General features: G+C 39.5%; 2 protein-coding genes across 4 annotated transcripts; one reads left to right on the top strand and one right to left on the bottom strand.

The window, feature by feature from the left end:
• Positions 1–4,495: 4,495 nt before the first annotated feature.
• LOC120566438 lies at positions 4,496–8,897 on the bottom strand. The gene is made up of 2 exons (XM_039812903.1): positions 8,762–8,897; positions 4,496–8,421 (listed from the first exon to the last, which is right to left on the bottom strand). The coding sequence occupies exon 2, from the start codon at positions 8,285–8,287 to the stop codon at positions 5,789–5,791; it is 2,499 nt and encodes an 832-aa protein (XP_039668837.1). The 5' UTR covers positions 8,288–8,421; positions 8,762–8,897; the 3' UTR covers positions 4,496–5,788.
• A 1,261-nt stretch (positions 8,898–10,158) lies between these two features.
• On the top strand, positions 10,159–20,014 carry gsr (glutathione reductase). 3 transcript variants are annotated; one of them, XM_039812901.1, is made up of 13 exons: positions 10,159–10,484; positions 10,866–11,040; positions 12,436–12,462; positions 12,578–12,666; positions 14,544–14,613; positions 14,735–14,882; positions 15,006–15,060; positions 15,144–15,243; positions 15,349–15,603; positions 17,025–17,136; positions 18,019–18,150; positions 18,272–18,405; positions 19,363–20,014. In XM_039812901.1, exons 1-13 carry the CDS (start codon positions 10,429–10,431, stop codon positions 19,510–19,512), a joined length of 1,503 nt encoding a protein of 500 aa, XP_039668835.1. In that variant the 5' UTR covers positions 10,159–10,428; the 3' UTR covers positions 19,513–20,014. The 3 variants fall into 3 exon arrangements, with proteins under 3 accessions (XP_039668835.1, XP_039668834.1, XP_039668836.1); XM_039812900.1 differs by lacking the exon at positions 10,159–10,484 and having other exon boundaries at positions 10,751–11,040; XM_039812902.1 differs by lacking the exon at positions 10,159–10,484 and having other exon boundaries at positions 10,907–11,032.
• The last annotated feature ends 1,284 nt before the right edge of the window (positions 20,015–21,298 follow it).

Genomic DNA, 21,298 nt, shown 5'->3' with positions numbered 1-21,298 from the left:
ATGTATTTTTATGAGGAATCTAGGTCCACAATGTTATCAGTGTGTTGGCAGATGGTTGTGTGGTTAGGTGATGAGTGAAAGGTGTTGTACAGCGTAAAACCTAAAACTAGTAGCAAAGCCAAAGTCAACCAAACAGAAATGTGGTGCCACAAGAATGGAGAGAGAGAGAGAGAGAGAGAGAGAGAGAGAGAGAGAGAGAGAGAGAGAAGAGCAGGTTGAGACTGATTTTAAAGACTCCTGGGAGAATGGCCAGGTGCTTCACCTAGCGAACTGCAACAACACAGACAACAGAAAAAATACAAATATAGAGATATACACATATTAGGACTGTGCAATTAATCAAAATTTGAATCGCAATTATGATTTTGGCTCATAATGATCACAAAAACAGAATACTCGAGAAAAACAATTATTTTGCACATTAAGTTTTGCAAGTAAACTCTTATTTTGTCTTGTGTTTTGAATGAAGAAAAAAGTCCAAATGGGAAAAGCATTAAGGGAAATTTCACAGCTCACTGTTGATTTTTCAGTTTTTTTAAGTTCAATAATTGCAACATCCTCCAAAAGTCAATGAGTAATCGCCTTACATAATCAGGATTTCAGTATTGACCAAAATAATCGTGATTATGATTTTTTTCCATAATCGAGCAGCCCTAACACAGTCAGCTGAGCAGTTGCTCCTTGTGGTCCCAAGATCAAGGCTGAAGCACAGGGGAGACTTTTCAGTTGTAGCCCCCAAACTCTGGAATGAGTTGCCTCCATGGATGTATAATAGGGTTGCCTCTAGATGTTAGGCTGAAGAATTGGCTTTGAATTCCACGAGCCAATCACAGCATTGCATCCCTGCTTTAAATGTTCTTCTCTATGCTGCTGTCAGTTGTCATTTCAGGCCAATCGCACAACCCTCCTCCACCACACCTCATGATTCACCTACGGCATCGTCATCCACGTCACCCTGGGTCCTCCTGCAGAAGACTTGCTCCCGTGCTTCCATCCAGTCTTCAGTAGGATTGGGCATCGAGAACCAATTCCTACTTGGAATCGTTTAGAGGATTTGGTTTCAAATCTGATCATCGCTTATGATCAAGTTTTGGTTTCCCGAAGCGGCCAGGCGCTAGTTGTGTTGCAGCCTTGGAGCACAGTAAGCAGCGCTCTAGTGTGGCTTTATTTTACACTGAAAAAGCCCCGTCAAACTTTCCTCTTATTTGTGAAAATAGGCATGTGACCCGTTTCAACTCCACCCCTCAAAGAATCGGAATCGAGAATCAATAAGAACCGGAATCGAAAGGAACAATTGGAATCAGAATTGTTAAAATCCAAACGATGCCCTAGTCTTCATGCCCCTTCACCACCACCACCAGTGTCTAGACTCCATGGGGGATTTTCCTGCCCACGCGTGGCTTCTCTACTCCCTTATCAAATTACTTACATAGCAATGGAGTCTAATCGCCAAAGACTCATATTTGATAAATAAACCTCTTACATATTTGCAACAAAGTCTCTTCTGATTGAAATATTGTTACAACATCCCCCCGTAATGGAGCAGGTTGTAACAATGGAACTCCTTGTGTTTGACATCAATTAATTAAATGTTCACAAGGACACACACACAAAGAGTCAGGGAGTTATGAAGCTTAAAGAAAGTTTAACCAGAAAGATGCCCTCACTCATTCATTCTCATTCTCTGTCTGCGTTCACTCTGGACTGATAGTCAAATCAAACCTTGCCACGAGCTCTCTTAGCCAAACATATCCTTGTTGTCCAACTTTAAAAACTGTTCTCCTCTGCGATTACAGTTGCCAGCCCACGGGGTCCTGGGGAGGGTAGGTTGATATTGTTTTAAGTGTACAGCTTTTATTAATTTTTACTCATTAATGTAATTTTAGTTTTTATTTAGTTTATATGTGTGTATGTGTGTATATGTATGTATGTATGTATATATGTATATGTATATATATGTGTGTGTGTGTATATGGGTATGGATATATGAATATATATATAATTTTTTTTATTATTATTTTTTTTTTTTTTTTTTTTTTTTTTTTTATTTTGTGTGGAATGAGGGGGTGTTACATGTATGTTCCGTTACTAGTAACATACTGTTGGTTGTGTATGTGTTGAATAAAAACATTTGATCACAAAAAAACTGTTCTCCTCTCTGCTACTGTCATTTCAGTATGAACGGATGCGGCCCTCCTCCCCACCTTCACCTCCAGTCTTCATTATATTCCCCCCCCCACTTAATATAGCTACTACATCACAATGGGGTCTAATCGCCAAAGACTCATCTCAAATTCTTTTTAAACATGATATTGAATAAAAACTGATTGACTCTAAATTAAGTCTTTCCTGATTGAAATAGGTGCTACAAAAGGGAATAGGCCATACAAACTCGGTTCATGTTTTAATAGAAAAAGAGGAGTTACACAATTGTCATTATAAAAGCATGGAACATGATAATGAACATTGAGAAGATAGTAAAACCAAAATCTGCTATAACAGGAACATGAGTAATTCTAACACAAATGAGGAGTGAATGAAAGACAAAGCAAAGCATTCAGGAAGAACCGTCACGCCCTTACACACCTTTAAGACAAATAATACAGCACGGCAGATTCAGACACTGCAGTGTTCGGAAAGTAAAGCACAACATAACTTCTTTTGCAGATGAGGCTGTGGAATGATAACCATTCCCTACTGAGTATAAACACCAGTTGTCGCACGTTATATTTATAGGTATATACATAATAAAATCTGTGGGTGATCAAAATATATACAAAGACTGGGCAACCAAAACCTATTATAATTGAATAATAGGTCTGGCAACTCATACATGATGGTTACATTATAAACAAGAACACAAAAATGTTGTAATGCTGTCGTAATAAGAGAAAAACATCTGCAAAGCATCAGGAGAGAAGATCGTTTGTGTCCTTTAGATGGTTTTTGAAAAACTATACAAGTTTTAGCAGGTTCCCTAGAATCACAACAGTCAGTATTTACACAAATAAAACACAAGTATGTACTCGGCCTACATGGCAAAATACACATATTATATTATGTGGCTTTCTCTTAAAGTAATAAACCAGTTTTGGCTGATTTTATCAGCTCCATTTTGCACTACTGTTTAAGATGCTAGAAAGAGGCTATACATGGAAGCTGTCACATAAAAAACAAACAACAAACATATGGCACAAAGAGTAACAACAATCCAAGATGGCATTAACACTTGGTTCTGGGACTGTTCCCTTACATAAGTTAATTACAAAATATCTGTGATGAATAACACATTTAAATCGTCAAACAAACATCTAATGTGGTAAGAATAAAAAAAAAATTAATTATCAAATCGAGGATAACATAAGACTGAACAAGTAAATAAAATACAGGCTTCTTTAAAGGTCCCATGGCATGAAAATTTCACTTTATGAGGTTTTTTAACATTAATATGAGTTCCCCCAGCCTGCCTATGGTCCCCAATTGGCTAGAAATGGCGATAGGTGTAAACCGAGCCCTGGGTATCCTGCTCTGCCTTTGAGAAAAAGAAAGCTCAGATGGGCTGATCTGGAATCTTCTCCTTATGAGGTCATAACAAGCAAGGTTACCTCCCCTTTCTCTGCTTTGCCCGCCCAGAGAATTTGGCCAACCCATGAGAGAGAGACATCATGGCTTTCAAACGAGAAAAGTGGCAGTTGGTCAAGGCCACACCCCCACCCTCCACCTTGCCCCCACCTCTCTCCTCCTCAATAGCTACAGACACAGAAATGGCATGTTCTGAGGAAAGCTCATTGTGGGACTGGCTCTAGCGGCTGTAATTCTGCACCAAGGCTGAATTTCTGGAAAGAGACTTCAGATACAGTATTAGGGGACCACTAAGGGATATATAAAAGCATCCAAAGAGCACCATGTCATCGGACCTTTAAGACTTTAAAGGGGCTGTACTCGAAATACTGAATAAACTGCGTGCTGGGATTGCCTCCACATGGCTCTCACAGACCGTTCCCCAATACATGAAATACCCATGTTTTCTTTCACGGCCACATGCACTAAAATACACGGCCGGACCTGCTATCAAGACAAAGAACACAGAAGTTCTGATTACAACACACACAGAGGGAGTGTGACGTCATTCTCTGCTCAGGACGCCATTACTCCACTATGTCCTTACACAGCCCGATATCAATGTTCAGAATATTGAGTACAGCTCCTTTAAGTTCACTGTTCTTATCCGTCTGGACTATTAGGAATAGTGGAAATTGTAGCTCTTGGCTAAATTTAACGGTGCATTCAGGCACTCCTCGTCAACTGCCAAAGTAAAAAACATTTAAAGCTATAGTGCGCAGTTTCTGCCGCCCCCCCCCCCCAATGAGGAATTGAATGGCTTGAATTTAATGGACGTTCATTAATATCAAAAAGTTACGCACTACAGATTCAAGTTTTTCACCGAAAATGGCTGGCAAAGTGGTAAATACAGGTAAGAAACTGGGGCACATACCAAGTTTACAGAACTGTGACATTTAATTTCACACAACACATTAAGGACGACATTGGCACACATAACGTCCGTTTCTCTGCAGCACCCAGTGATTTACAACACATCCAAACTAATAACGAGAACAAACAGTGGTATGCATGCCCAGCTTCCATTATTTACACCTTGCATCTTCCTTTTCATTGGTCCTGTTCATTTGATGAATTTACCATTGACTGTTGACCATCTGATGAATACGACATGGTCACGCAATATTTACCAAATCTAAGAGTTGCAAAGAGTGCCTAAATGCACCACGACACGATTGGCCGATACAGAGTGCTGCGCGTGACACTGGCTGCGGCTTCTCTGAAAGCCACATTGCTCAGGCCAAATTTAGAGGAGCTTTTGAAATGGGACGCTTCTTATTGACCACTTTTAAGGCAATCCGTGTTGAAAATTTTACTTTTTGGGTGCAGCTCCTGAATTGGGATGCAGCATAAAAGTTTAAACAACTAGCCATCAACACAACAAACCAACGAAGAAGCAAAAAATTGTATAGGCTTGCAAGTGCTGTTCTATATCTGATGATTGGAAATTGATTTGTTTTCTTTTGTTTTCGGAGTAAAATGGGGGGAAATGGAGAGTCACATTGGAATAAGAGATTTTTTCATTGTATATTGTTTGTGCTAAATATTGCAAGTGAGCTTTCGCCCACAATCTACGACATCTAACTGTCAAGTACATGTCATCACAAACCAAACATTTCACCATTACTTAATATCCACCACAGATTGTTCCATCATTACAACTGGGAGCCGTGCACGTTACGTGTATTTATTCATGACATGGTTTATGCTCTACACAAAGATGTGATACTCCCAGCTGTACTTTCCCTAGTTCAGGTTGTATCTTAGAGGAGCCAGATGAACAGCAAAATATTACTGATGCAAACAAAAAAATAAATACAGTATGTTATCCTTTTTAAGTAAACAGCATGCATTAATGCCTCAACTCTGACAGATCTACTTGTTTCTCAAACGTCTTTAAAACAGTAATCCAACATCTGTGTATTACTGACTGCAATCTACTACAGTAGATGGTCCATGTTCCCTTTCATTGCACTTAAATACTCCATATCCCATGCCTATATTAACATACGTGTAACACAATGTTCACTGATAATCAGATGTCCACTCTTTTTAAATTGTGTGCTCCCATAGAGAAAATAACGTTACGTCAACATCTTCCCATTGTAATACTACTTATTTTCTCATAAATGTACACGTCTGTCCACTGACACATTGTCTGATATATTCATGGAAAGACTCCAACCGTGCACCCCATCACCTCATACTTCTGCCCCATCACTTTGCTCAGCCTCATTTTTAAGATTTGGCATTTTGGAGCTCCATTAGAGGCTCCTGTGTCTGCTAAAGTGTCTGCTCTCGCTCCCTGAATGGAGGCCCGAGGCTTTGGGTGATTGAGCACCACCACAGGCTGGTTGGGGCCCGGCCGTTTCACCAGTTGGTCCACCTTCAGCGGCATCGGGTAAATAACTGTGCAATCCGTTAGACTGCTCACGGGTATCCGAGTCTTATACTTGGATATTCTAAGTTTCAGCCCCTTCTTGGTTTTCTTCCACACGCCTACTTGTACCCTTTTCAGAGAGACAGTCAGGAACTTTGAGATGTCGTTCTCACTTTTTGCCATTTGCCGTAGAGGCTCTGCAGTCTCGGGTGCATTTACATGTGCAGCAGTTTCGGAAACAGATTCCTCATCTGCTGAAGATTGTGAAGCAGGAGTGTGACGGCGGTTCTTATTGTCTGTTGGCGCCGTGCTATTTTTTTCCTCCTTGATATGGACATGGTTGTGGGTCAGTGTAGGAGGGTGTTGAATACCCTTATCCTGCTCCTCTAATTTGACGGACTCACTGGTCCGCTCTGTCAATAAAAGTTTGCGGATGATGGATCCATCTTTTGTGGCCACCTGTGCACAGAACCCCGGTGCTGGCACCTCCTTCACCTGCTCTGTGCCGTTCATCTTGATGTGATCTTGAGTTGCACTACCAGAACTGTTACTTTTATTCATCACTATACCACGCAGAGCCATAACCAGCGGCTGCATGGAGCCTTGGACATCCTCCGGTTGTTGACTTAATGAAAACACAGAAGAGATGATGGGAAAACCCTCGGGCTCTAGCGTGTCTCCTTCTCCGGCTCTCTCATTGGTTCGGACTTCCTGGGTCCAAGTGGAGATCTTTGAATTTGTGCGGTTGGAAAGCACCTGTGTTTTGACTGATGAGAGCTCGTTTAGAGTCCTTGGCACTGAAGAAGATGGCTTTGCGACAACATTATCCTTACAAACTAAAGTCGCTGGAGGTCTCACTTGGGCCGCTGCAGCTAAGAGAACACTCAAGGAAGGAGAAGTTGACTTTTGCTGGTTCAAGCCCACGGCCTCTTTCTTCTTTTTTAAAGAAGTGGTGTTTTTGAGGAGCACCTCCCCAGGCTCCTGCTTAACAGCCACCGACACATCTTGAGGAATGATTTTTATGTCACTTGCCCTCCTGGGTGGGATACTCTTGGAATGCTCTGGAATTAAATTATTTCTCTTATCCATTGCTCTCTGAGAAACACACGCTCCCACGTTTTCTGGATGCAGGGTGTGAGTCAACCTGTTGACAACCGTGTTAGAGATAACAGAGGGCAGAGCTGAATTGTGGTTGACGGGCTCTCTCTGTGTAACTTTGATCCCACTATTTCCTTCTCTTACAGGATTGAGGATGCTTTTGGGAACCTTGTTTGGAACGACTGTGTGACATTCCAAGTTGATTATTTCTTGTGATGATCTTTTCAGTCCACCTTTTTCCTTGCTTACTTGATTCGGGAGGTTTTTGGAAATATTGACTGGGACAACTGCAGGACGCTCCACATTCACAGTCTTTGTGTCACACTGTTTCCTGTTAACTGTGCACATTCCCATACTCATAGACTTCACGGTGTTTGGATGATTTAATGCAGATAGGAATGGCTTTCCCAGTGCAGTGTTTTGAGAGACTGTGGTCCTGGTGTCTTTAATCACGGACTTGTTTTCTTGTTGAGAGACGAGCCTCAGCTTTAGCTCCTTTGTCCCATTGACAGTTTTTACCTCAACAAGTTCAACCAAACAGCCAGCAGGGATAGTTACTTCCTCTGGAAGGGAAACCGTCAGAGCCCGGTTGTGCTGAATGAGTCCATTAAAAGGGGTCAAATGCTCTGCATTACCATTTGTGGCATTTGATACATTTGTGTCCAGTGTTTTTCCTCTCTGTTCATCTTTACCCAGTCTGACCACAGATGTACTCAGGGCAGGTACGGTTACTCGAACAGTTGGTCGAAGTGGCGATGGATCAGCAGTGGGCACACTTGATAAGGCACTGGAAACAGAAACATGTTGATTTTTTGTCGTGCCAGGGTCACCAGGTCCTTTACTAACGCTTGTACTATGCAAACGCTCAATGTGCTTCACAAGGCACAGCCTCCTCATATAGCCCTGTCCACAGTGAGGACATTTAAATGGATACTTTGAATTGTGTTGCTTCAGGTGAGCGTTTAACTCTGCCTCACTGAACGAGACTTTGTTGCAATAAAAACAGTAAAACCTTGTTGTCCCCCTATGCTCGATCATATGCTTTTTGAACAACGCAGCATCTGTAGAAGCGAATCCACATTTCTGACAACACCTCACATTTGAAGTGTTCAGAACACGATCCAAAACCACATTGGGATGCCCGCCGTTCACAGACGACAGCATGCTTTGATAGCTGCCAGGATTCATGTTGAGCGGTGAGGTCCGCTGGTCATCTGGCAGCAGGTATTATTAGGTCCCACTAATTCAATGGCTGCGATCATACAGTGGGGCACGAGTCAGAGAAGAGGTAACCGTCAACTGACACGTGAGACGTCTTCTCACTGTAAAAAGCAGATGAGAAAAAAAAAACAGTTAAATCACTGAATGAACCTTACAGTGCTGAACACAAGGCCCATAGAGCCCCTCCCCCTCTCTCTCTCACAATTTTTTTTTTTTTTTTTTACGCTATTACGATTTGCTCTACAGATAACGGATTGCGAGCAGAAGACACAAAGCGGTTCACTAAATTCAGTGTAGCCATCTCTATTTACATTTTCCTGCTGCGGTCTACCTTTGAACACAAGGAAAAAGGCCCGTTACCTGACCACAACAAGGGGGGTCGCAAAGACGACGGCCCGCATTTCAACTGTTTCGCGACAGAGTTTTATTCCACATACATACCTTATAAGAGTGTTGTGTTTCGATCCGTTATATGTTTTTAAATGAATAATTCCTGTCTCTGCACGGGTATATTATCGCTTGTCAAGGGGGCCAACCGAGCCGCTTTGCTTTAGCTGGTCGTAGCTCACGTTAGCTGACACAATTCCGGAAAAGGGTTGTTGTTGCCTTCAAAATAACAGCATCAATTCCAAATAAGCGTTACTGAACATAAACCATAATCAGGTAGCCTACATAGGGGGTATTCTCGAAATCCTGACTTATTTGTATGTTACAAAAACGAAATGTTGGTGCATAGGCCTACTGTTATGCAGTGGTGGAATGTAAAGGTAGATAGATTGACTCTATTGTTCACCTCAGTGGGAATCTGTCTTTGGCTTTTTCCTAGTAAGCTACAGCACATAGGCTGCAATACATGTAACATAAGACACCATTAAAACATACACGTTACAGTATACAATAAACAATAGTGCAAATGGGCAGGTAGCAGCAAATAAGCCATATACATATTAAAAGAGAGCACATCTTAATCTATCTAAATATATACATTTACTCAGGTAGCCCCCTATAGGCCTACGATTTTGAGGTAGGCTACTTGTATTTCATAGGCTACTTTACTACTACATACTATGTACTTTATACTTTTTACTCCACCACATTTGTTTGATAGTTTCAGTTACTAGTTGCTTTGTAGACTTCTGTGAAGTAATAGGTCTTTTTCACAGAAGACATTTTTTCACTTGTCACAGTAGGAAAAGCACAGGTGTAAATAATCACATTAAAGATGGCTGAAGTCTGTTTAGCTGCTTTGATTTCAGGTTCCTTGTATCCTTGTATGTACGCTGACTCACTGTCCCTCTCACTGGACACTTGAATCATAACTATGTGCTCTTCCTACAATAACAAGTCAAAATGTCTGCGGTGAAAAAAGCCTATTCAAATTAGCCCCCACATTTACCAGCTGTTACTTAAAGTGATTTACACATTACAAATTGGCAGTTTTCCAATATATTTGCTAATACTTAAGTATGCTATATTTATCTGAGTAAGCTTTTGAATGCATGCATTTTAGTTTAACAGAGTATTTTCACACTGTGGTATTGCTACTTTTACAGTAGTTAAAGATATGAATACTTCCACCACTAGCAGAGTGCAGTAAGCTATTGTTTTGAAAGTTGTAACCGGAAGTTCACGTTTCTATTGTTTTTCTTTACAGCTGGAAAGATGGGTGTAGTGTAGTTGCTATTCTTGAAGAAATACCACGCAAACCTCCTTAATGCCCTGCATAGAATTCCCTGAGATTATTTACACTAGTTTCTAAATCTGCCACAAAACACGTAATGCTTTGGTTTGCCATCTACGTTTATCATCACCCCCCTATATGGCAATACACCCTACACATTTTAAACTCGTAAGTGCAGTTTTATTATGAAATCGCCGAACGCAACATTTGTAGCCTTTTTGTTTATAGAGACAGGCGGGAATTGTGTCGTCGCACACAGGCCTACAAATGTGTCTGCGGGTTCACCCAGTGACACAGGAAGTGGTTTAAACCTTTTAGCGTGATAAAACCACAAATCTTCACCGGCTGGGAGTGAGCGGAGAGATAAACAAAATCGACACGCGGTGGATGCATATCTCATTAAAATGCCCTTTAAACGAATAAAAACATGCTGTTTATAAGAATCTGCAGACTGCTTCCTACTGTGCCAGTGTCACTGGCAAGGTGAGTGCAGTAACTTTATTGGGCAAATATCATGGTGCTTTCTGCAATTTCTATAAAATGTAACTTTAGGCTATTTTATTTAGCCATATTTTTTTTTAGTGAAGAATTAGCTCTGATTTACACCTGTTATTGTAACTCCCGTACTGGAGCTCATGTGAGGGTGACCACGACTAATTGTGAAAACAGTTTCTGGGATTTACACACCATTGTTATAATTCATAATGACACAGCAGTGGCTTTCACTTGACCCTCCCATTTCCCTGTTCGTCCGACACACAGGCCTGCGAGCTTCCTGGTTATGGCAATATTAATCCAGCTAACCCGGACGCGAGCTCCCTGCTGGTTTATCCTTAGAAAGCAACTGTTCTCGTCTTTTCGCAGACACGGAGTTATCATCCGTCGCAGCATGGCCTCAGACCCGACGGCAACAGAGACGACCCGGTTCGACCTCCTGGTGATCGGCGGCGGGTCCGGAGGTCTAGCTGGTGCTCGGAGGGCGGCGGAGCTCGGAGCATCCACCGCCGTGATCGAGAGTCACAAACTCGGAGGTACCTGCGTGAGTAAAACCAAATTAAACAACCCTGTTATCCATCCCGACAACAGTCACCATGCTGTCGCTTGTGCAGCTTTACACCAATAACACCCTCTGGTTGCCAGGTTCACTGCGAAGCCTCCGGACTCCTTTTGTGAAGTTTTTTTTTGTGTGTGTAGCCTACAACAAACATGATTGGTTTGATTAAAGTCAGTGGTGTAGTCTAATGTATTGTAGTGGGTATACTGTACTGTATATGTATGGGCCAGGATGGGGGGCCATATCATAGTGGGCATGTCCTCTCCCAGGACAATTTTGAGCGTCAAATACTTAATTTCCTGAATTCTGACACACTTTTATGCACCGATTTACTGTGTAAATACCTTTTTTAATTAGCCTATGCGAAAAAAACAATTCAAAATGTATGTATAATAAGTAAATAAAAAGTATATTGTTACAATTGTCATTGCGCATTTTTAAGTGGGTATATGGAAATCCTGGAGCTTAGACTACACCACTGGAAGTTTAAATGCATCCCAGCTGTTAAGCTCTCCCCCATAGCACTGACATAGGCTGCTGAAGCTAACAACCAAAGTATAAAACAGTAAAGACAAGGTGTTAACATTTAAATGAAGTTGACGAGGTAAAGAAACCTCACCCCTTATCAATTCCTTCATTAAATATAAATAGCCTAGTTGTAAGCTGAGATAAATGTTTGTGCGCAAGAGCTTCACTGTGAGGAAGTTGCTTCATATAGCTTAGTTTTTATTATAACAATTGGAAAGCGTTACATATTGTAGGTGTTCATATTATTTTGTTCACCTACTTCTTTAACTTTTCAGTTGATCGGACAGATGGGAAGTTGGTGTGATGAAACTGATGTGTCCTAAACCACTAAAACCACATCATTATTGCACAATGGCCAGCCACTTAGTCAGACTAATTTCCAAATGTTGGTAATGAATAAGGAAATGAGCTCATATAAAAAATAAAAAAAACTGTGTGTATAAAAAAATAACAATTAAGCAATAGTCAAGCCACCCAAACTTAGTTTATGAATGCCACCTTTTTGGTGATAATAAGACTTTTGTTTAAAGTTCATATTAATTTGAGCATATATTGATTTCCAGTAGTATTGTACAATTTTGATGATTGTAATTATTGTAATTAAAATAAATCTGACGTGCAATTTCAATGATTTCAAGATAACAAATTAGTTATTGAAGGTTTTGCTCTGTGTTGCAGTTCACCTTTAAGTTTTCCTTTTAACACTACAACACATTGCAACAAACTGTGCGAATAGAGTTCCGACCTCTGCAGTGTTGTTCTGAAGTATTTATTACTAACATAACATGAGCTTGGATGCTATTTCATCAAGCTTACACTGAACTAATTAGCGCTGTTTGAATGTTTTTTCAGGTCAATGTTGGCTGTGTCCCTAAGAAGGTACAATTTTCTCTCCATTTGAGTTGTGATAAGCCAAGTTTTACCTATCAGACATACTCATTTTGTATCAAAATTCACTAGATGTCTAATCCAGCGCCTTTACCTGTCTTCATAGGTTATGTGGAATGCAGCCGTTCATGCTGAGTATCTTCACGACCACAGTGATTACGGCTTTGACGTTGGAAATGTTCGTTTCAGTTGGGAGTAAGTTACATTATCTGGTGTCGTCTTCACTTTTGTTTGCAACTACAACAAGCTCTTTTGAAACCTGTTAAGGGATTTCCTGGAACAAAATGGTGTCCATTTCATAGCACAACTTCCCAGTCTCTTTTGTTGCTTCACTTCAGCCCACTTCCCTATCTTTGTGAATAACGTATTTTAGTCAAGGTGATAGTTAAAGATAAACCTCTGAAAGGAGTGGCTGCCTGCAACACCGGGAAACGTTAGTCAGGGTATGTAATAACAAAAACATTAACGTACGTCAGGGCTAGGCAGTCATTTTAGGTTTGCCTGCAAAGAGTTATGTAAAAGTGTGTCCAACACTCCAACTGTCAATAAATTATTGAAAAAGCTCAGTGTATATATATTAAAATATAAAGGAAACATGTCATTACATGTACAAACATTACAATCTTTGTGTACAACACAGAAAATACACTAGTTTTCATAAAGCGTAAATTTAATTGACCACAGATTATCATCAAATATTTCCATACGGCTCAAAACAAATTGTATTTTGATATATGTTTGTAGTCTCTCTGTAACATGAAATGTGTTATTAAATACATATTGAATTTAAGAGTATAGAGAACTCTTAGTGTATACTTTTTACCCATAAAAAGTCATCCAATTTCTGCAAATGGAAACAGAAGTATCATATTATAACAAGTGTTTATTATAATGCAGACATGTGAGCTGAAGGCCAGTTTGTATATCAAGTTAAGGCAGGGAATTCTGGTTAGGGGTGCAGCAGTTTTTGGGGTTCTTTTTTAGACTCCAGTATGGATACAGTTGAACACTTGAACACAGTTTTAATGCCAAACTTTCATCTGACCTCACAACTGAATATATATTTTTTAACTCCAGTTATCCAGAACAGTTTAATACCAGTGTTATTTTTTTAATCTGCACGTTTTTTGTACTTTAGCATTACATATGTACATATGAAGATCCCAGCACAGTATTGTTCAGCACTAACCATAGATTTACCCTCCCTGTGTCCTGGTTAAAGGAATACGCCACCGTTTGTTGAAATAGGGCTTATCACGGTCTACCCTGGCTGTAGATAGGTGGGCCAATGCATTTTTTGTTTCAGTGCAAGTAATTGGGTTTTTTATTTTTTTTATTTTGTTGGCTCACTTTTACTCACAACATGCTAACCGGCAACATAGGATTCCATTCACTATGCTAAGCTAACTAGCGGCGGCGCTGCCGGTGTTGCACCGGACTAAAACAATGCATGTACAAAAAATGCGTTGGCCCACCTATCTACAGCTAGGGGAGACCGTGATAAGCCCTATTTCAACAAACGGTGGCGTATCCCTTTAAACACTAAATGGGCCGCTATTTAGGGCTGGGTACCAAATTCAATTCTTTTTAGGCACCTCTAAAGTATCAAGTATTGAAAAATGCCTCGTCATTCAATACCCAATTTCAGTACCTAAGGAGTAAATCTCATCAGCGTCAGTGAACCAATAAGCATTCAGCATGCTTCTACCAAGATCTAATAATGCCTGTGATTGGCTGTTTAGTGTTACACATCGTAGAGACATGCAGGACAAACTCTAAGTTATGCACAGAGACTGGGCTCACGTAGAGCCCTACTGCCAATGTACTCAGATCTGGGCCTGTTCCCTGAAATCGTATAATCTCTTTATTGTTTATACCATGTGTTTCTGCTTGGATGTACAGGTATTTTAGGGCATTTATTTAAGTGTATGTTCCTTTTTTTTATTTTTTAAATGTATGATTTTTAAGAAGTGTTTGAGATGCATACGTCATTGCAATGCATACCTTCCTTGTGTAAATGTGGCTAATAAAACAAACCACCTCTTATCTTTGATACTTTACTGTGTTTGCAGAGCTCTCAAGGCCAAAAGGGATGCTTATATTAGTCACCTAAATCGTATTTATCGCAACAATCTTGACAAAGTAAGTTCATGTTTTATCATTTCACATCTTTATTATTTCAGTGTGTTTGTTGTTCTTTCCTGTATACGTCTATATTTACTGTCTATATGTCTATAAAATAATGACATCTGATCCATTCCAGGCTAAAGTCCAAACTATTCTAGGTCAGGCCAGGTTTACCAATGATTCTGAGCCGACTGTGGAGGTGAATGGAAAGAAATATACAGCACCTCATATCCTTATCGCCACTGGAGGGCAGCCTACTGTTTTGAGTGATGCTGAAGTTCCAGGTAAGACATTCTGTACTCAGATTTTACTTGGAAAAGTTTGTTTTATTTAATCTGTTAATTAAAATCAGACGACTTAAATAAAATTGCTAAATTGTGCGAAATGTGTTTTATTGATAACTTCAGGGGGAAGTCTTGGCATTACCAGTGATGGCTTTTTTGAACTTGAAACTCTGCCAAAGTAAGCTCATCATATAATCTCTTTATTGTTTATACCATGTGTAAAGTTTGTACCTATAATTCAAAGTTTTGTTTTCCCAACAGGCGCAGTGTGATTGTGGGTGCAGGTTATATTGCAGTGGAGATGGCGGGCATCCTTTCCACCCTGGGGTCCAAAACATCCCTCATTGTTCGACAGACTGCAGTAAGAAACCCATAGAATCACAACTAAATACTAAATTATGATCTTCATAAGTGTGCAGCCATGCACTTATTGAAATACATGTATGCTCTCATATTCTCTCTGTAGGTTTTGAGGAACTTTGACAGCTTCATAAGCACAAACTGCACTAAAGAACTGCAAAACTCTGGTGTGGATGTGTGGAAGAATTCTCAGGTGAAGTCCGTTTGTAAAACAGACAAGGGACTGGAGGTGACGATTGTCACCCAAGACCCCGAGAAGAAGAGCGACGAGGAGAAGATCGGCATCATCCAGGAAGTGGACTGCCTTCTCTGGGCCATCGGCAGGCAGCCAAACACTTCTGGACTGAACATCGGCGAGATGGTAACCGTCTACTTATGAGGTCTACTGTAAACTAGATGCTGAAATGTGCACAGGAAACATTTACATCTTAGCTCGGTGGATCCTAAAATAGTTGAGTTTTTATTTTCCTTTTTTATTGAGGCAATTCATTTTGCAGCTGTAAAGAGTGCAAAACACATGCAACACCCATCATTAAAATAGTAACCGTGCATTTAAGACAGGTGACTACAGCTTATCACCACTGTCTGTTTGCAAAGGGAATTAATTAGTGTTTGGCTCTGTACAGATTTCCTTGTGTCACCCTCATCCTGGCTGCTTAACTGTCCTCGTAGATTATAGCAGCACTGCAGATCATTCTGAAGTATTTGGTGTCTTTACACAGCTTTGAAAGAAGAAAGAACTAAATCCAATAACACACTATTATAGTATAAAACGTTTTATAGTTTAACACCTTTTTATATAAAAAATAGAGACCAAAATAAACCAGGCATTGGATCATCTTAAATCGGCGATTAGGGATAATCCGGAAACAAGACAGACAACATACTTAGCGGTCTTTGTTACGTTGTTTCTTTAGAGGTGAAGAGTAAAATGCTTGTTGGCTCAGGATAACCAGCACACTAATCACAGATTAACGGGGACGTTAAATCATTTTTCTTTTTAAGGTACTTCACCATACAGTAGTTTAGTGAAGAGGGCTATCAGATTGCCTATTGACGTTTGTACCTAACTAATACCACACATTCTAGCTTCTCTTTTTATTGTCTAACCTGTAATATGAAAGAGAATGTGAGTGAAATGTCACAGCAACAGTTCAACACTCCGTGAACCACTAACTTGTATTTTTAGAAAGTATCAAATTAAGGGAAGTAGGAAGGAAAGCTTGTCATCTTGGTGGTATTTGTGCTAGGTTTGAGAGGGTTTGCAGGGATCAGTCTTTGTTGAAACACATGATATTGTTAAACAGTGAGTACGTGGTTGCCCCCTGCTCTGTGTATTCTGGAGGTTTCCGAGCCTCAACAGTAGGATCAGTCATTGTTGTTTCTTGCTTTATACAGAAACTGTTTCTGTTGCTCGCTCCTTAAAGGTTCTGTTACAAATGCACACTCTCTGCAGCTCAGCAGCTTGTGATTAGTGAGGGAGAGAACAGAAATGGCCGTAACATACAGAATTAATCCTTTTTTTATTTGTATTTTTTTATTTTTATTTTTTGGCAAACTTTTTATTGGTGTTTTTTGCAGAGATTATGATTGTACAAGTATGTTCAGCATTTTGTTATAGAAAACAAAAAAATTACGGTAAGTGTATATACCAGCACCTTGGCATAAAGGCTTTGGGTAAACCGCAAAACAGTGGTTGCACACTTATGCATACACATGTATCTTTCCTTAAAATCGTTGAAGACAAAAGACTTCAGATGTGATGTTTCTCTCTGTTTGCAGGGTGTGGATACAGATGAAAGAGGCCATATCATTGTGGATGAGTTTCAGAACACCAGCAGACCAGGGATCTACGCTGTAGGGGACGTTTGTGGCAAAGCTCTTCTCACACCTGGTAGGTAGTTGCACTAATAACTGAAATCATTTTGTGGAGGTTGCTTAAAAACTATACAGTCATGTTTACATTTGAGCTTGCCCAGTATGGGCGTTTGAAGGCTGATAGACTAAAGGCTTCAGTGGTATTTTCTATCCATGTTGAATATCTATGCATTTGGTTTTTATGCCTAAAGGGTATTTTAATATTAGTAGGGTAAAAAAAGAGAGAGACATTTTTAGAGGTCTTCGGTTGAACTTTAGTCACTTTGTATAAACAGGTAAGGACTTTATTTAGTGTCTATTAGAGGCAAGACCTGCGTGAAATAAAATGACATGTTTTTGTCAAGTTGTGTTGTGTACAGTTGTAAGTGTACAACACGATATTTTAATAAGAAAACCATTAAGTGAGCCACTTTGGAGTCCACGTCTGTCCTGTTTTAAATCTCTCGGTGTAACTCTTGTAATTAGGCGATATAAACTAAATGCAAAAACACGCTTTTCCGCTGCAGCTCAGGTCCAACAAAATGTGGTGGTGTGGTTGAACTTCCAAAAAACATTCAGACCATGATTTGTGTGCAAATCTCACCTTTAGCTTTAAATTAAACTAAGTAGCAGTAGAATTAGCTAAATCATTGATAGAAATATATGTAATTTTCCTGCACAATTCTCAGGTGCAGCCTCCATATACTGACACCTATCAATTATACATAATCATGTTTAGTTACAGTTTAGTATTTCCCTATCCCATGCACAGTTGCAGTAGGTGATGTGTTGCTTTGTATTTGTTTTTCTGGTTTTAGAATAAAGCGTTTTTATTCTTTGTGGGCCACTAAAATGTTTTCTTAGGACGTTTAGTGTTAGGCAGAGTTGTGCTCTGATGTTATGTTGTATGTCGGGGCAGTTGCCATTGCTGCAGGCAGAAAGCTAGCACACAGACTGTTTGAGGGCAAGAAGGACTCCAAGTTGGACTACTCAAGTATCCCCACAGTGGTGTTCAGCCACCCACCCATCGGAACGGTGGGCCTCACAGAAGGTGAGCAGTAGTTTCATAATCAAAGTTAAACTTTTGCATGATGGAAATTGCCTGTGTTTTTAATCCTTTTTTAGTACTCAATAGGACAAGAATAACAAAGCCTAATTTGTGTTTGTCACAGAGGAGGCCATTAAATCTAGAGGAAAGGAGAATGTGAAGATCTACAAGACTTCTTTCACTCCGATGTATCACGCCATCACGAGCAGGAAGAGTCAGTGCATCATGAAGCTGGTGTGTGAGGGCAAGGAGGAGAAGGTAGGAGTCATCTGCTATTTACAGTTGTTGATCAAATATCATCAATACTTTTGATAGATCAGTAATTATTCTTCTGACTTTGTAATGTAATTTCAATTATTGTAACGGTTGTAATTATTATTAATCAAAACAGCATTAACGGTTACTGTCATTGTTTCTTAAGGTACACGTCAATTAAGCCAAATGTTCAGAGTTAAAACCGCGAGGTAGGGCGAAAAGCATGTAACAGGCACAGAGGCAAAGTTCAGCACAGGTTTACGTCACCATAGCTTCTGGCTTTGGTGAAGGTCAGCGGCATTGAGGTCAAAGTTGAAATAATTTGAACTTTGAGCGCAGCACTCGGTGGCAATTTCGTGCGGTGCACCATGCCAAGGGTAGCGCTTCCTCCGACTTGTCTCCACCGCTCTCCCCATAGTAAAAACAATGGCATAGCCAACACAGCAATTTTTTAATTTTTTTTTTATTTATAAATCTGGTGTAGACTGCTTTAGATTTATCTCAACATCTGATAGATTATGAAAATCTGAAACCCTAAACCTCGCTTAAAAACATAAATATTGTACTTAAATTGATCATTAATCATCTCTAAACCATTTTAAAAAATAACTTAAAAAATAAACACGTATGACTTTGTCCTTCGGTAGTGTGTGGTTAACACACCTTATTCCAGGCACTCAAGTGGATCACAATAATAAAAAGCCTTTAACAAATATGGGCTAATGGAAAACTTTTTATTAAACATTTTACTTGCTCCCTGGACCAACTCGGTTTATGTGTATTCTGTTTTTGAATGGCAGTGCATCTATTTTGGCATTGAACTCTTATTTGACTCAAGTATATGAAATGTTTGAGAGAGGACCTTTAAGATATCTGGCCCAATGTGCCCCTATTTTTGGTTCAAGTGAACATTGACAACTGCAGTGATTTTGAAAGGATTGACTTGTCTCTTATCCCCAGGTGGTGGGCCTGCACATGCAGGGCCTGGGCTGTGATGAGATGCTGCAGGGCTTCGCTGTGGCCATCAAAATGGGTGCTACCAAAGCAGACTTTGACAAGACTGTTGCCATTCACCCCACCTCGTCTGAGGAGTTTGTTACAATGCGTTAATACAAACACAAACTCTCCCCTTGCTTCCCTAGACGACTTGCAACCCACACAAGCATACCAGGACAGAGTCACTCCTCTGTACCACTCTCGCATCAGCTTGACAACTTGCTTTCTAAAACTGCATACTTCCATTTTCTCTCTCATTTAAGTGACCTTATTCGTGCACAGTGTTTCATCTTCTCTAATTTTTACCTAAATGGACCAAGACCGAGTTATGGCCTCCTTAAACTGTACTATGGGTCTTGAATATTGATCGAATATTCTGGATTCCATTTTAATGATTGTAAAAATGGAAGGGATGGATCTGCAGTTATTGATGTCAAGTGATTGCATGGGAAATCAAAAAGACTCTCCCCTAGTGTATGTGTTTGATTTGTCAGTTATTTGTTAGATGAATATGACAAACACTGCTGCTCCTTAAGGCACCTATTTACTGCAAGGTCATAATATATCGACTGTACTGTTTAAAGATTCAATAAACATGCATGATTTTTTTTCTTAACTGTTGTGATTCCTTTCTTTTCATTCACTGACTAAGTCTTTATTTTAATTTTGTTTTTTTTACGGTGCGGTGTTGCAACGCTCTTCCCCCACTAGTGCCCTGCCCTGTCTGTGTTCACAAATGACATGGGTTGAGCATTTAATGAAGTACTTCTCATATTTGGACAGAGGGTGCTGTATTCCTCCTTCCAAGGTAAAATTGTATGATGACAATGCTGCATTTAAAGGTGCAGTAGGTAAGACTTATAAAACTAACTTTCTGTCATATTTGCTGAAACTGACCCTATGTTCCAGTAGAACTATATGAAGCTGGTAATTTAAAAAAAATAAAAAATTAAATCTGTCTCCTCTGGCACCACCTACAGCCTGTAGTGCGATTTGCAAAAATCCACAGCTCCCTGTTCAGATGCACCAATCATGGCCAGGTGGGGTGTCTTAACTGCGTGTCAATCACTGCTCATGCACACACATTCATTCTCCCTTGTGGGGGGAGGGGCTTAGGAGACCGTTTGGGCTTTAGCAGAAAGGGTGGGAGGGACTGAGAAGTTGTTGATGTTCATATTCTTTGGCTAAGTCCTGGATAAGTACCTAAATACATTTAATTATGTACTTCATGTACAATTTTGAGGTACTTTACTTTCTATTTTCTAATTATTTCTTCTACTCCAAAACAGTTCAAAGATAAAACAAACCAACGATATGTTTATTAAAATATGATGTATTATAGATTGAATGTCCCAACATGATATGAAGTAATCTAATCCCCACCAAAAAAAAAAAAATATTATTTTATTTTTTTTTTTTAAAAAAAGAAAATACATTTCCTGCCTTTTTTTTTTTTTTTTTTTTTTTTTTTTTTTTTTTTTTTTTTTTGTTGGAAGTTTTTTTTTTTTTTTCAACATAAAAAAAAAAAAAAAAACATATTATTATATATTATTTTTTTTTTTTTTTTGTTTTTTTTTTTTTTTTCCTCTACAAAAAAAAAAAACCACACAAAGGGGGGTTTTTAAAAAAAAAATTTTAAATAAAATTAACCTTTAACTTTTCTTCTTAACTGTATATGAAATAGTTAGATGTAAACAGCACCATGAGGATGACAGGGATTAGAAACTCTGAACACGAATGGCCTAGTTTGCACAGTGGTTATTGCAGGACTAGTTGGATTATGGAGAAATAATAGGAAATTAGGCTAGATGGAGACATATTCTGTCATTCCAAAAGTTTCCAGCAAAAAAGACATTAAAGAGATTCAGACTTCATATTGAATATTCTTTCACTTTCTGTG

This window comes from Perca fluviatilis, chromosome 10 (genome assembly GCF_010015445.1).
Source record: "Perca fluviatilis chromosome 10, GENO_Pfluv_1.0, whole genome shotgun sequence".
NCBI classification, from domain to species: domain Eukaryota; kingdom Metazoa; phylum Chordata; class Actinopteri; order Perciformes; family Percidae; genus Perca; species Perca fluviatilis.
The sequence above is the reverse complement of the archived record's forward strand: the minus strand, read 5'-3'. Positions and strand labels throughout refer to the sequence as shown.